Genomic DNA, 17,132 nt, shown 5'->3' on the forward strand with positions numbered 1-17,132 from the left:
TGAACCATGTGCTCTAAGGTGGCCACTAAAGGAATAGGACTTGGCCTTTGTATATTCAAACTACCCGACAGAAACAAAGAATACCTTCAAAGCTAAAAGGTGTCAATTACACCCATCCTACACCCATCCTGAAACATTCCTGAATTGAATGGGTTCTTCTAAAACAAAGGTGTGAAGTGGAATCATCATAACTGGATTATGCTCATCCTGACCCCATCAAGAGACCCCTTTGATTTGAATGGGCTCTTCTGAAACAAAGAAGGTATGAATTAGCCATGTCCTGTGCTGTTGTGTGATCACCATGGGGGAGAGACCAAAGCGTTTCCTCCCAGAAGATGATGTACCAAACTTTTTATCTTAAAAAGGCAACCCTCTGACAGAGAGGGAGACACCCAGAAAACAGCAATCAAAGCAGCTTTTCCAGCTCAGGAGCTGGGAGAACATCTAGAAAACCAGAAGAGACGCATCCTGCTGTAGAATTCTACAGCTACCTGTTATACAGCAGTGAATTAAAAGTGATCCACTGCCTTCAACTGAACTTTCAACCAAGAGAGAAATCTACAAAGACCTCAGGCCTGTAACCAACGAGAAAGTTACTTCCAAGAGAATTCAACAGGTTTATCATGACCCCCCCTCCAAACCTAACCCCACTTAAACCCATTTACCCCTTTTCCTCTCTATTTGTCTCTTCTTGTGTGTGTTTGTGTGTGTCTGTGTGTGCACGTATGAATGAACAAGTGGATGCGGTTGCAATAATTTCAGGATAAGGCGTATTGATCGTTTTAAACCTACAAGAAAACCTGTTGCTGTCTGTTTATTTGACAAATAAAAACACAAAGGGATTAAACCCTAATAGCAAACACATTTGCTCCGGTCAGGGGGGAGTTGAACAGTGAGAACCATACAGACTCCTCATCATGTGACCATGACAACCTCTTCACGCCAACATGTGGAAAGGTGTCTATTAATTTATATCGCTCATGAGAGGCGTCACTGTGTTCTTCAGGGAGGTGTTAATTTATGAATGAGTGGGACACAAACATGACTAAGGTTAACAAAGACTCCATGAGAAAATTCAGCACCAATTCTGAGGATACTATTCATTATACAGAAAAAAAAGTGCTGCAAATTTACCACTGTAGTCATAGAATAGTCAAATGACTCTATGTCCTAGTTCCTTTTTTCAACTAAGAATTGACTATCGCCTCAAGAGAGTTCTGTTCATGAAGCATGGAAAATTTGAGAAAAAGGCCTTGACCTTAATTCCACAATTGGGAGGAAAATAGCTTTAAGTTGCTGTTAACTAAAGCATGCTACTAATAAGGATTGAAGATACACTAAATATTAGGCTGGCAGTCCGGCTGCATGTGCCTCAGTCCGGTTCCTGCAACTATTCCTAAATAGTGGAGGCAAGGGATCAAGTGAGGGAAGCTGTGATCAATTAAAGAGAGAAAATAAGGCAAGACAGAAAGGTAGCAATAAGGGAATTGATAATCTGAGTGTGGCAGAAAAGGACAGAGCATACAAACTTAAGAGTGTGCCAGCAGATAAGGATAGAGGTTACGAAAATAATAAAAAGACAGAATTAAAGACACTCTATCCAAAATGCACAAAGCATTTGCAACAAGGTAGATGAGTTGACGGCACAAAGGGAATTAAACATGTATGATATAATTGCCAATAGGGAGATGTGGCTGCAGGGTGACCAAGGCTCGGAACTGAATGTCCAAGGGTATTCAACATTTAGGAAGGCTAGGCAAAAAGAAAAAGAAGTGGGATAGCGCGATTAATAAAGGATGAGATCAGTACATTAGTGAGACAGGATCTTAGATTGGTTGATCAAGACATAGAATCAGTTTGGGTGGAGCTCAGAAGCAACAAGGGGGAGCAAACATTGGTAGGAGTTGTTTATAGGCCACCAAACAGTAGTGGTAATCAGAAAATTAGAGATGTGTGTAACAAGGGTAATAGAGTAATCATGGGGGGCAACAATCTACATATAGACTGGGTGAACCTAATTAGCACTAATGCTGTGGACGATGAATTCTTGGAAAGTATACAAGATGGTTTTCTAGAACATTATATTGAGGAGCCAACTAGAGAATGGGGTATTTTAGATCTAGTACGAAGAGAAAGGGCTAATTAATAATCTCAGAATAAGACTCCATTTAGGACTGAGATGAGGAGGAATTTCTTTACTCAGAGGGTGGTGAATCCTTGGAATTTTCTACCCCAGAGGGCTGTGGAGTCTCAGTTATTGAGTACATTCAAGACAGAGATCAATTGGTTTCTAGATATTAAAGATATCAAGGGATATGGAGATAGTGCGGTAAATGTCGTTGAGGTAGGTCATCCATGATCTCGTTGAATGGCAGAGCAGACTCAAGGGGCCAAATGGCCTACTCTTGCTTCTATTTTGTTAAGGAGCCTCAAGGGAAGAGTGACCATAAATGATAGAATTTTACATTAAGTAGTGAAGTAGTTCAATCCGAAACTAGGATCATAAACCTAAACAAAGGAAACTACAAAGGTATGAGGGGCAAATTGGCTGTGGTAGATTGGGAAACTACGTTAAAAGTATGACGGTAGACAGGCAATGGCTAGCATTGAAAGAATTAATATTTGGTTTACACATATTTACATTCCTTTGTGGCACAAAAACCCAGCAGGAAAGGTGATCCAACCATGGCAAACAAGAGAAGTTAAAGATTGTATTAGATCAAAGGAAGAGGCTTATAAAGTTTCCCAAAAAAAGTAGTAAGCCTGCAGATTGGGAGCATTTTAGAATTCAGCAAAGGAGGACCAAGTAACTGATAAAGAAAGAGAAAATAGAATTTAAAGCAAACTAGCAAGTAACATAAAAACAGACTGTAAAAGCTTTTATAGGTATGTACAAAGGAAAAGATAAGAAATTATAAATGTGGACCCACTACAGGCAGAGACAGGAGAATTTATAATAGGGAATAAGGAAACGGCAGAGAAACTAAACAAATAATTTGTGTCTATCTTCACTGAGGAAGATACAACAAACTTCCCAGGAATACTAGAGAACCAAAGGAACTAGCAAGAGTGAAATAAATTATTACAAAAAAAGTAGTACTGGAGTAATTAATGGGACTGAAAGTTGATAAATCCCCTGGGCCTGATGATCTACATCCCAGAGTGTTGGAAGAGATGACTGTAGAGATAGTGGATGCACTGGTGATCATCTTCCAAAATTCTATAGATTGGAAGGTAGCAAATGTAACCCCACTATTTAAGAAAGGAGGGAGAGAGAAAAGAGGGAACTACAGACCTGTTAGCCTGACATGAACAGTAGGGAAAATGCTAGAATCTATTATAAAGGATGTGATAACTGGACACTTAGAAAATAATGGTAGGAATAGGCAGAGTCAACATGGATTTATGCAAGGGAAATCATGTTTGACAATCTGTTAGAGTTTTTTTGTGGATGTATCTAGCAGAATAGATAAGGGGGAACCAGTGGATGTGTTGTATTTGGATTTTCAGAAGGCTTTCAATAAGGTTGCACATAGGTGGTTAGTAAGCATAATTAGAGCACATGGGATTGGGGGTAATATACTGGCATAGATTGAGAATTGCTTAATGAACAGAAAACAGAGAAGAGAAATAAACGGTCATTCTTGGGTTGGCAGGCTGTGACTATTGGGGTGACTGCAAGGATCAGTGCTGGGGCCCAGCTATTCACAATCTATATCAATAATTTTGGATGTGGGGACCAAATGTAATGTTTCCAAGTTTGCGGATGACATAAAACTAGGTGGGAATGTGAGTTATGAGGAGGATGCAAAGAGGCTTCAAGAGGATTTAGAAAGGCTAAGTGAGTGGGCAAGAACATGGCAGATGAAATATAATGTGGAAAAATGTGAAGTTATCCACTTTGATAGAAAAAACAGAAATGCAGAGTATTTCTTAATTGGTGAGAGATTGGGAAGTGTTGATGTCCAAAGGGACCTGGGTGTCCTTGTTCATAAGCTAACATGCAGCTGCAGCAAGCAATTAGGAAGGCAAATGATATGTTGGCCTTTATTGCAAGAGGAGTTGAGTACAGGAGTAAAGAAGTCTTGCTGCAATTGTATTGAGCCTTCGTGAGACCGCAACTGGAGTATTGCATACAGTTTTGGTCACCTTACCTAAGGAAGAATATACTTGCCATAGAGGAAGTGCAATGTAGGTTCACCAGACTGATCCCTGCGAAGGTGGGATTGTCTTATGAGGAGAGATTGACAAGACTCGGCCTGTATTCTCTAGAGTTTAGAAGAATGAGAGGTGATCTCATTGAAGCATACAAAATTCTTACAGAGCTCGACCGAGTAGATGCAGGAAGGATGTTTCCCCTGGGCTGGGGCTCAAGAACCAGGGTACACAGTCTCAGAATAAAAGGTAAGTCATTTAGGACAGAGATGAGGAGAAATTTCTTCACTCAGAGGATGGGGAATCTGTGGAATTCTCTACCCGAGAGGGCTGTAGTGGCTCAGTCATTGAGTATATTCAAGACAGAGATCGATAGATTTCTAGATATTAACGATATCAAGGGATTTGGGGATAGTGCAGGAAAATGGCATTGAGGTAGAAGATCAGCCATGATCTAGTTGAATGGCGGAGCAGGCTTGAGGGGCGAGTGGCCGACTCCTGCTCCTATTTCCTATGTTCCTAAATCAGTGCTAGGTTGATAGATTATATCTGCCTTCCCATAATTGGTGACAACTTAACTACTGAAAAACCTGCATCTATAATATAATTCATTTGTCAATGCTGAGAAATTGAATTTCTGCTTTAATTTTTCATGTCTCTGGTCTTCATCAAATCCTCTCAGATTAATTGTAACTGCACACTGAATAAAAGTTCCTTTTATGCTGCTATAATAATGTTTTTCAGTTCCAACAAAGGAGACCTCAGAACTCCTATGGCATTGTAACAATTCTACTTCTCACATTAGCCTTCCTTGTAAAGACTTTGATCGAGACAGCCAATTGAGTGTGAATTAATGCTAAATTATGGCCTTTTGTTGTGTATTCCCATGAAAACTAGTTACATTTGCAAAAATCTAATTTAATTAGGAACAATACAGTCAGAAGAAAGTGCATCTTTGATCTCATCAGTCTGCAGTGGACTCAAATCAGAGTCTCAGAGAAGAAGTAATGTTTAATGCAATGCTTTACCTATTTTTCAATTTTATTATTTTTAACTCCCTCGTCAGAAAAAAGGATTTATAACTTATCTCCTTCAAGTTAGCCTCCATGTGTAGTGTGCCACCCCAGACTTGGGTGAGGTGTAAATGGTTGTTTTGTAATCATCTGCTAGGAAGTGCTCAATTAAAGAGCAACCTTTTATCTAGATCAGTAGTCACTGTGTAGTGAATTAAGTGCAAAAATCCAAACACTACATAGTGCAGCATATTCTTGACCCAGTGGTAGCACTCATGCCATTAGTCAGAAAATTTTGGGTTCAAGCCCACTCCAGGGACTTGAGATCATAATCGAGGCTGTCTCTTTTATGTAGTACTGAGGGAGCGGTGCACTGTCAGAACTGCTGTCTTTCAGGCAACGTGCAGAATAGAGGCATTATCTCTCCTTTTAGGTAGACATAGATGAAAGAAATACTTGCATTTATTTGCCACCTTTCACAAACATAGAGTCATAGAGTCATTTACAGCACAGAAGGAAGCCATTCGGTCCATCGATTCCATGCCGACTCTCCACGAAGCTATGCTGTCAGTCCCACTCTGTGGCTCGATCCCCGTATCATTGATCCGCATCACTTGCTACCTTTAACTAAGAAAAAATCTCAAGACATCCCACAGTATTTTATAGTCAATTAAGCGCAAAGACCAAAAGATCCTAACACACTATTTAATGAAGAGCAAGGAAGCTCTTGAGGTAACCTGACCGATATTTATCCCTTAACCAACATGACTGAAACAGATTATCTGGTCATTATCTCATTGCTATGTCTGGAACCTTGCTGTGCACCCTGCTGCCTCGTTTCCTACATTACAACTGTGATGGCACTTCAGAAGTACTTAATTAGCTGAAGTTGTGAAAAGTGCTGTACAAGTCTTTTTTTTATATTGGTGCTTCAATGTGCTAAACTGGTGATAGTTACTTATTGTTTTGTAAGCTATTTTGTTCAATGTAATCATACATTTTCCAATAAAAGGATTTCTCAAAAGGGACATAGACAACGGCAGTCCAAGCGTGCACATATCAGAAAAAATAAACTCGCACCTTATGCCATCTCTTCCTGACTATTTACTTAATCTGAAATCAGGGCTCAATCTGAGTGCTCTGCTTCACCCTGAGCACATTCATTACATCACTAACTCTACCTAGTTCCACTTCTGAAATATAACCACTGTCTGCTCTACCTTGTCTTACCTGAGATGAAACCCTCCTTCATCACCTCCAGACTTCACTTATCTGACACACACTTTGCATCATTCTAAATAGCCTTAAACTCTTCCATAGTTTTGCTACCCTCATCCCTATCAATGTGAAATCTTGTTCATCTATTGAGATTAATTAGAATTGGAATTAAAAAGAAAGAACTGCCTTGGTGAACACAAATAGTGGGGCAGGCTCAATGGGCTGACTGGCCTACTTCTGTTTCTATCATCATCATCACCAGCCCCTATTCAATCCACCATCCAATGAATTGAAGTCAAACTTCCTCTTCCTCATCCAACAGAACTGCCCATGACCATGTCCTACCCTACATCTACAAGCTCTTCAGACCCTCCGGATGGAACTTTCCCAACAGACCCTGGCTGAATGACAGGAACATCCGCAGGTTGGAAACCCGTTGATGGCTGCAGTGTGTTTTGACGAGGCTCTTTAAATGAGCCGCAGCATTAACATACCACCTCTGGGTTCCCTAGCCAATCAGGAAGGGTGGATAGGATGACGCATCCATTCTGTTAGAGGAAGGATTTCTAATTAAACGGACCATGACGTGGGTTACAAGGGCTCCCCAGCACATGGATTTTTGAGACTGCAGCAACCACAGGAATGGAGAGGAGACCTAGGAAGGCTATCCCCACAACCCCCCATCCTGTTCTCTCACTCTTACCTGGAGATCCTGCTATGGGATCTTAGAGATGCTGCAGTGAGGTGAGCTCTCCCAAGAATAGGAGGAAGAGGACAGCCTCTCCAACCAAGCAGGTATGGGTGGAAGTAACAGAGGAAGTCAACAGTCCTCCATCCTGGAGACAGTGCAGCAAGAGGATCCAGGACCTTAGGAGGGTGGGAAAGGTGAGTGGTAGAACACTTTCAGGTGCCAAGCCCACACACTGACTTTTCCAGCATTCTCCAGCACAGAGCTCCTCAGGACAAGATACCTTGCAGCTCCACTCTTTCCTCAACTCCAGGCACCTCCTCACATCTGGACAATCAACACTTACACACCCTCAGCCTATTGCCCTCTTGCACCCATGCCTCACAGTCACCCTCCACAGATGTTGTCCTTCCCTCCTCTCCACACGAGCCATTACGAACATTCAGACCTCTCTGCTTACTCTTCTTGCAGGACAAGAGAGTGCACAACTTTGTTGAGAGATAGGATCCTGGCTGGGGGTGGAGGGGGGGTGGGGGGGTGCCACGGGCAGAGATGGTGGCCCTCCAGTGACAGGCACCTTGTGGGCCACTGGCAATGCATGCCCACCTGCTCCATTGGGTAATCCCAAAGACTGCAGATGTCAGCAGTGACCTGTCCTGATAGCCTGAACTTCCTGAGGCACTGGTTGAGAGAGCTGAACCTCTGCCTGTAGACCTCCTTCCAGCTGGATCTCAGTGTCCTTTTCCTCTGCCATATGTAGGGGCATGTGGCTGAGCAGAAGCCAGCTGGTGCTGTTGCTGGCGTTGATTCTCCTGCTGCTGCTGCTCTTCCTCCTCTTGCCCCTCATCACATGTGCAAGAGGTGCATAAGCTGCTGCCTCGCCATGGTGAAGGCTGGCAGCAGGGAAGGGCACCTGAAAGTCAGTGAAGTGCAAAACAGGCGAATTGCCTTCCAAGAAGCTGTCAATTACCTATCAAGCACTGCAAGCTCTCCCTGAGAAGGAGTGCCATGAACAGCAGCCTCTCACCTAGCCATGGCTGGAGCTCTTCAGTCTGACTGATCAAAGGCGTCCCAGCCTGTCAGTTTCCCTGACGGATCACTCCTCAATGTGCACTCACCTCGATGACCCTGGCAAGTTTCTGACAGTTCCAGAAACATGTGCCCTGGCTGTTAAATCCAGAATTGAGGGTTAAAACAATGCTTAATGACCTATTTGAATATTTTAATTACGAACCCAACAGATGCACAGAAGTTCCCGACTTGCCTTCAATCTATCCCAGGATGATGTTGAGATCTTGAACCAACGTCACTTTTAGGGGATTTAACTCAGCTTGTGCAAGCAAACTTACCTCCCCTTGCCTGGGAAAATTCCATCCTACATCTTTATCAATATCTGCTGCACTTTTCACTCTCTCCCTCCCACTGCATCATTATCAGCAGTAGCTTCATTAACTGCCTTGCCCACCTCCACACTCTGAATCTTGCTTCCTAAACCCTTCCACTTTGATCCACCTCTCTCAACCTACATGTACCTTTTTTTAAACTTACCTTTTCAACTGCACTTAATTTAATCTCTCCCCCTACCACTGCACAGACCTGACCTTGGCTGGTCTTGGGAATACTTTCTGATGCTAGAAGATGTTATATAAATACAAGTAGCAGCTGTAAAATGGTTTTTAACTTTTCAGGGAAGTAAACGTAGAGAGCATATAATGCTGAATCTGCTCATTTTTACTGTTATATCCAGTCATTTTTAGCTTTCTCATAATCGGTCTGCCAGAGATAAAGTTGGTACAAAGTGTGATGATAGTTCCAGGGAAGAGTGCTTGTTATAATAGTGTGGGAAAAAGGCACTGAAGTAGAAGATCAGCCATGATCATATTGAATGGCGGGGCAGGCTCAATGGGCTGAATGGTTTACTCGTGCTCCTATGTTCTTATGTTATGTTCCTAATATGTTTTCATCACTACCAAAGATTTGTAACTTCAATTTAACTTGGAGTTTGTGGAGATGGTCAAGAGAGAAATGGGGTAAGTCCAGAGTCTCATAGGTATAGATTTCTCATATATGCTCATAGGTATCCGTGTGCTATCCCAATCCAAGATTTCAGTTTTTGTATACACCCTAATTCACATATACTGAAAAATTGTAGCTAAAAAAGAGAGGTGTAAAGATGGAAATGATTCATTCCTGTCACCCCCAACAATGTTGTCATTTTAAAAACAAAAAATACCAATATCATATGTCATTGTAAGAAGTAATAGTGCAAAATATAGCATTATATTTAATTAAACACAATTGATACATGTCATCTGTGCAGTAACTGAAGATCCATACTTACATAGGGAACTGTCTCCAGTGCTTCTGTATTTACAATCATGGGGACAGGGCTTGCCTGTGTGTAAACAAAAATATGATTAAACACATTGGCAAGAATTGCTAATTTCTGACCACAAATCAGCAAATTTGTTTATTGCCTAAATTAGTACATTGTTGTAAATCAAACACATTTATACTTAACTATCTAATACTTAAAACATTAAAACTATATTAAAAAATAAGCAGAAATGAAAGTGAAGTTATTTTAAATAAAGCATTATGCCAAGTTACTGACTTAAGGCAAACTGCTGAATATAATAAGTTTGAAACCTACTATTAAATGTCTAATGTATATATCAAGATTAACTATCACTTAAATTGCATCATCTGAATAATTACATCTATGGCTGTTTAACAGAAATATTTTATCTCCACTTCCCACATTTATAGCAAGTTCCTTTCAGCTATTTCTGCAATGACTAGATTATATGTCACTTAGCATTTAGTAGCAATGTTAATTACTTGTTACACTCCTTTTTGGATAACTGAAAATGCTCCAGACGTATGGAGTCGATTAGTTTGAACACGACTACTACAGATGCAGTAACCTTTGGATTCCATACAAAGCTCATCTTTGCAACAATAAGAATGCAGTTTCTTCAGTGGTTTTCATAGTTGCACACCACTAGAGTGGCTCTGATTGTTTCAGGTGCACCCTTCCACAGCCATTTAACCATGGAGCTGGATTATGATACATAAGGCACTCCAAAGCAGTACCATCATCAAAACAACCCTCTCGATACAAATATCCTTCTCAACGGTATCTATGCTAGCAATAAAATTCAAAGGTTTCCACATTTTTGAGGGTGTCTCTGCTGTTGCCCAGTCAAATGTGCTGTGAGCAGACAGTGTGATCTTTACTGCCCACTCAATGCACCTCTGGGCAGATTGTAACCTGGATATTAGATTACATAGGAAGCACTGAAGAAACATATACCTCATCTAAGCATAAAATGTTAACAAACAAAACCACAGCCCATTCACTCCCAACCTACAGAATTATTGCTCCCATTGCAATTTCAAAACTTCGCTACAAAATTTGAATCCAAGCACGAAACATATTGTCACACCAACCTGCTTTGTTGAATGATAATTTTCTTTAATCCACTGACTGGAGATCTGAATTTATATATTTTTTAAAGAAATTTTACGGATGTATGGGGTTGAAGGTGATTTAGAGCTTTGGATCAGAAATTGGCTAGCTGAAAGAAGACAGAGGGTGGTGGTTGATGGCAAATGTTCATCCTGGAGTTTAGTTACTAGTGGTGTACCGCAAGGATCTGTTTTGGGGCCACTGCTGTTTGTCATTTTTATAAATGACCTGGAAGAGGGTGTAGAAGGGTGGGTTAATAAATTTGCGGATGACACTAAGGTCGGTGGAGTTGTGGATAGTGCCGAAGGATGTTGTAGGGGACAGAGGGACATAGATAGGCTGCAGAGCTGGGCTGAGAGATGGCAAATGGAGTTTAATGTGGAAAAGTGCGAGGTGATTCACTTTGGAAGGAGTAACAGGAATGCAGAGTACTGGGCTAATGGGAAGATTCTTGGTAGTGTAGATGAACAGAGAGATCTTGGTGTCCAGGTGCATAAATCCCTGAAGGTTGCTACCCAGGTTAATAGGGCTGTTAAGAAGGCATATGGTGTGTTAGCTTTTATTAGTAGGGGGATCGAGTTTCGGAGCCACGAGGTCATGCTGCAGCTGTACAAAACTCTGGTGAGACCGCACCTGGAGTATTGCGTGCAGTTCTGGTCACCGTATTATAGGAAGGATGTGGAAGCTATGGAAAGGGTGCAGAGGAGATTTACTAGGATGTTGCCTGGTATGGAGGGAAGGTCTTACGAGGAAAGGCTGAGGGACTTGAGGTTGTTTTCGTTGGAGAGAAGGAGGAGGAGAGGTGACTTAATAGAGACATATAAGATAATCAGAGGGTTAGATAGGGTGGATAGTGAGAGTCTTTTTCCTCGGATGATGATGGCAAACACGAGGGGACATAGCTTTAAGTTGAGGGGTGATAGATATAGGACAGATGTTAGAGGTAGTTTCTTTACTCAGAGAGTAGTAGGGGCGTGGAACGCCCTGCCTGCAGCAGTAGTAGACTCGCCAACTTTAAGGGCATTTAAGTGGTCATTGGATAGACATATGGATGAAAATGGAATAGTGTAGGTCAGATGGTTTCACAGGTCGGCGCAACATCGAGGGCCGAAGGGCCTGTACTGCGCTGTAATGTTCTAATTCTAAAAAAAACCAGCTAAAAAATGACTTTTCTAGCAGCTTAAGATGGCCACCTAATTTCGCAACACTATCCTACATTACAAGGCCTGTGAGGAGGGAGATGAAATGATGAAATGTCTGCTCATCCCATCAAGAACCAAGATCCAGGAAGTTGAAGGGAACTGCTTGTTCCTTTTCTTTTCGCAAGAAGAAATACTACTAACTGCTATACTTGAATCACTGAGTGACTTCATGTGACAAGCCCCTCCCCATCTCTGGTTTCAAGCTTGCATTTCTCTGCAGCAGGAAGGAGAAGCATCTGGACTCTGACACGTGCAGATCCAATTGGGGGCCGCGCTCTCTCTCTCTCCATTCCAGCTTGCAAGCTTCAAATCCTCCCTGTTGACTGACCATCTTTGCATACTCCGGCTACAATCAGAAACCATGTTGCACGAAATCATCCGCATCACTGTTTCCAAAAGACCCACCAAATCTATCATCTATCTCTTCAAACTAAAAGCTGCAGGACCACTGAATTCAGCTAGAAGCCAGCTGAATCACTAAACTCCACTGACTGTATACCTTTTTTTTGTATGGACTCAAACTCAACCAATCTACCCTTCCCCACTCTGCAACCTATTTGTGTGCATGCAAACCTCTGGTGTGCGTGTGAGCGAAAGTTGCAAGTATTTTATCATTTTCATTAGTTTGGCTTAGGTACTATGAAGTTAACCAGTTTCTTTGTTAACTCAAGAAAACTTGTCCAATTGGTTGTTATGATCACAGCAAGAAGTAATTAAACACCTACTGAATTAGCAAGTACATACGCTTTAAGAAAGAATTAAAAAGAGAAGTCCTTCGAACCCTCCTCACTTGACTGTAACAGAAATTTGGGGACTCACATTTGGAATCAAACCCAAAGACAAATGGGAAATTGGAAGCAGGAAACCAAATTGATCCCTGGCAATAATTTAAAAACTTCTGTACGGGTTTTCTTGTAGTTTTTAGTGCTGGAGTACTAAAATGTCCACATTCGAGGACAGTACCTTCCTAGAACAGAGTGAAGTAACTTGGGCCAGGTTAAAAGCCCTATCTGTTGAAGAGATGAGGATGTAGCTGGGCAGTTAGAGATTACTATCCATCCAAAAGCTAGGAAACCCGAAATCCTAAAACTTGTGGCCAACCATTTTGAAATTGACACTGAAGAACCAGAGACAGGTTTAGAGTTGAAAACAGACAGAGTAACATTAGCTAAGATACAGCTAGAACAAAGGAGACTAGAATGAGAATTCCAGAAGGAGGAGAGAGAATTCCAGGAAAGGGAAAAAGAGCTTTCCACAGGGAGTTAAGGCAGATCGAACTGAATAGGGGAAGTCCCAATGTACCCAGTGCAGGCACCGCTAGTGAGGAAACTACCCCTAGCTCCGGAACGAGTGCTGAGGTCTTAAAGTTCTCCCAACTGATATCAAAGTTCAATGAGGAGGATGTGGATGAATTTTTCATCTGTTTTGAAAAGCTTTCAAAACGGTTGAAGGGGCCAGTAGAAAGCTGGATACTGTTATTTCAGAGCATTCTTCTTTGGTCTCCTTGTCTCGAGAGACAATGGGTAAGCATCTAGAGGTGGTCAATGGTTTGTGGAGCAGTGCCTGCAGTGGCTTTAAAGGCCAATTCTAGAGTGACAGACTCGTCCACAGGTGCTGCAGATAAAATTGGTTGTCGGGGCTGTTACACCGTTGGCTCTCTCCTTATACAAAAGCAAAATACTGCGGATGCTGGAAATCTGAAATAAAAACAAGAAATGCTGGAACCACTCAGCAGGTCTGGCAGCATCTGTGAAAAGAGAAGCACAGTTAACGTTTCGGGTCAGTGACCCTTCTTCGGAACTGACTCTCTCCTTACACTTCTGTCTCTTTTCCTGCCACTGCTAAGTCTCTTCGACTCGCCTCTCTTTAACCCCCACCTTTATAGCTGTCCGCCACCTCTGTCGATCACTGGCAACTGACTCCCACGACTTGTGGTCTTGTGGTCAATGTCGCAGGACTTCATGTCACATTTGCAGATGTCTTTAAAGCGGAGACATGGACGGCCGGTGGGTCTGATACCAGTGACGAGCTCGCTGTACAATACATCCTTGGGGATCCTGCCATCTTCCATGCAGCTCACATGGCCAAGCCATCTCAAGCACCACTGGCTCAGTAGGGCGTATATGCTGGGGATGTTGGCCGCCTCGAGGACTCCTGTGTTGGAGATACGGTCCTGCCACCTGATGCCAAGGATTCACCAGAGACAGCAAAGATGGAATGTGTTGAGACGTCGCTCTTGGCTGACATATGTTGTCCAGGCCTCTCTGCCAGAGCAAGGTACTGAGGACACAGGCTTGAAACACTCAGACTTTTGTGTTCCGTGTCAGTACACCATTTACCCACACCCTCTTGGCCAGTCTGGACATTGCAGCAGACGCCTTTCCCATGCGCTTGTTGATTTCTGCATCGAGAGACAGATTACTGGTGATAGTTAAGCCTAGGTAGGTGAACTCTTGAATCACTTCGTGGTCGCCGATATTGATGGATGGAGCATTTCTGACATCCTGTCCCATGATGTTCGTTTTCTTGAGGCTGATGGTTAGGCCAAATTCGTTGCAGGCAGCCGCAATCCTGTCGATGAGTCTCTGCAGACACTCTTCCGTGTGGGATGTTAATGCAGCATCGTCAGCAAAGAGGAGTTCCCTGATGAGGACTTTCCATACTTTGGTCTTCGCTCTAAGACGGGCAAGGTTAAACAACCTGCCACCTGATCGTGTGTGGAGGAAAATTCCTTCTTCTGAAGACTTAAACGCATGTGAGAGCAGCATTGAGAAGATGATCCCAACAGTGTAGGTGCGAGAACACAGCCCTGTTTCACGCCACTCAGGATAGGAAAGGGGTCTGATGAGGCACCGCTATGCTGAATTGTGCCTTTCATATTGTCATGGAATGAGGTGATGATACTTCGTAGCTTTGGTGGACATCCGATCTTTGCTAGTAGTCTGAAGAGACCACGTCAGCTGACGAGGTCAAAGGCTTTGGTGAGATCTATGAAGGCAACGGAGAGGGGCATCTGTTGTTCACGGCATTTCTGCTGTAGCTGGCGAAGGGAGAACAGCATGTCAATGGTGGATCTCTCTGCTCGAAAGTCACACTGTGCCTCAGGGTAGACAAGCTCAGTCAGCTTCTGGAGTCTGTTTAAAATGACATGAGTGAAGACTTTCCCCACTATGCTGAGCAGGGAGATTCCACGGTAGTTGTCACAGTCACCGCGGTCACCCTTGTTCTTATAGAGGGTGATGATATTGGCATAGCGCATGTCCTATGGTACTTTCCCTCATCCCTCATACTAACAGGAAAAGCCCATGAGGTTTATTTACTGTTACCTGATGAGGGTTCATTAGATTATGAGATGACTAAAAATGCTATTCTGAGTGCATACGAGCTATTACTGGAGGCATACCGGAAAAAATTCTGAACTCTCTGAAAGCAGCCAGAACAAACTTACATCGAGTTCAAAAGGATGAAGCAACTCACTTTCGACTGATGAATATGGGCACTTAAGATAGAGACCACCGATGAAAACCTCAGATAGGTGATCCTCCTTGATGAGCTGAAAAACTCGCTTCCCCTTTCCATAAAAAACCACATGTAAGAACAAAAGATTCAAAGAGCCAGGCAGGCAGCAATCCTGGCTGATGATTATACACTTTTTCATAAGCTCTTTCCCCAAGGGAAACCCTTCCTAGTCACCTCCAAACACCTGAAAAGCATAGCAGGTGGGAGGGTGATAGGAGGATGAACAGCCATGGGTGAGAAGGGAAAACTGGAAACACAGGGGGCCCTGCTCAAGCCAAAAAGGAAGGTGCTGAGAACAGGAGTGACGCACAAAAGCCTGTATGTTTCATTGTAATAAGGCAGGTCACCTTCGAGCTGACTGCTAGAAGTTAAGTGGAAAACCCACAGGTTTAGTCAGGGTACACCAGACCAGTGCAGGAAAAGGGGCTCTGATGGAAAGCACAGCAGACCAGGCTGTGGCTTTAACAGCAGCAGTAAAACCCAGTAAACCTACCACTGAGAGTGTAGGAAAACTTAACAAAATCCCTGAGAGCTACCAGGACTTTGTGTTCAGAGGAAAAGTGACCCGATATACCTCAAGGGAGGCGAATAAGCCCATAGTCATACTTAGGGACACAGGGGCCACCCAATCCCTTCCACTAGAAAAAGACATGACCTTTCCCCCAGAAAGTGCATTGAATGCTAAAGTGACTTTAAACCGTATCGGAGGGCGGTATATGCCCTTACCTTTTTATGGGGTGCACCTGGAGTGCGACCTTGTTTCAGGGCCGGTAACTGTGGGAATCATCTCTAGTTTACCTGTGGATGCGGTCAACCTGCTCTTGGGTAATGATCTGGCAGGGGCGAAGGTGGTAGCTTTCCCAGTGGTTTTAGAGAGACCGAAAGAGGTCAGGGAGACAGAGCAGTTACAGGTAAAGGTCCTGGCATTTTTACTGACTGTGTGGTGGCCCAGTCCATGGTCACACAAGCTCCGCCAGAGGAGGCTGAACTGGCATGAGTTAAACAGATCTTCCTTGGTCGAGGGTCAGCAAGCCGACCCAGGGTTAAAAATGTTAGCACAGACTGCCCAAATTGAAGCTGAAGCAGAGGGAGTTCCAGAGTGCTACTATTTAAAGTGCTGATGAGGAAGTGGAGACCCCCTCACAGACCTGCTGACAGACCTGGTTCACTAGGTAGTGGTGCCGCCGAGGTACCATGGGGTAATACTGAGAATAGCCCACGAGATTCCAATGGCTGGACATGTCGGTATCAGAAAAACACAAGCCTGCATAAGACAGCATTTTCACTGGCCACAACTCCAGAAGGATGTGGTGGAGCTCTGTAATTCTTGCCACACGTGCCAGGTTGTGGGGAAGCCTTAACCACCAATAAAACCTGCACACCTAATTCCCATATCGGCTTTTGGGGAACAGTTCAGCAGAGTGCTGGTAGAGTGTGTGGGGCCCCTGCTGAAAACAAAATGGGGCTACCAGTATCTTCTCACCATTATGGATGTGGCTACCTGATTTCCAAAGGCTCTAAAAACTATCTCTGCCAAGGTAGTGGTGGAGGGGCTAACCCAAATTTTCACCCAATATGGGCTGCCTGCTGAGATCCAGTTGGATCAGGGCACAAATTTTATGTCCAGTGTTTTTCAAAAGGTAATCTGGGCATAACCCAGCTAAAGTCATCAGCATATCACCTACAGTCACAAGGGGCTTTGGAGCGGTACCTCCAGACCCTAAAGACAATGATCAGGGTATACTGCTACGAGTACCCCCAAGACTAGGACAAAGGGCTGAGACTTCTTCTGTTTGCTACCAGAGACTCAACTAATGGGTCCACTGGCTTTAGCCCTTTTGAATTAGTTTATGGACACGAGGTGA

At 43.3% G+C, this 17,132-nt stretch overlaps 1 protein-coding gene across 3 annotated transcripts in view; it reads right to left on the reverse strand.

The window, feature by feature from the left end:
• The window catches only part of dlg2 (discs, large homolog 2 (Drosophila)), a 1,345,388-nt gene that overhangs the window by 713,402 nt on the left and 614,854 nt on the right, over positions 1-17,132 (reverse strand). For all 3 annotated transcript variants that reach the window (XM_068033932.1, XM_068033931.1, XM_068033933.1), the window contains one exon: positions 9,416-9,469. In XM_068033932.1, the coding sequence (XP_067890033.1) occupies positions 9,416-9,469 (54 nt within the window). The remainder of the gene's footprint in view (positions 1-9,415; positions 9,470-17,132) is intronic.

The sequence above is a fragment of the Heterodontus francisci genome, chromosome 6 (assembly GCF_036365525.1).
Source record: "Heterodontus francisci isolate sHetFra1 chromosome 6, sHetFra1.hap1, whole genome shotgun sequence".
Classification (NCBI taxonomy): domain Eukaryota; kingdom Metazoa; phylum Chordata; class Chondrichthyes; order Heterodontiformes; family Heterodontidae; genus Heterodontus; species Heterodontus francisci.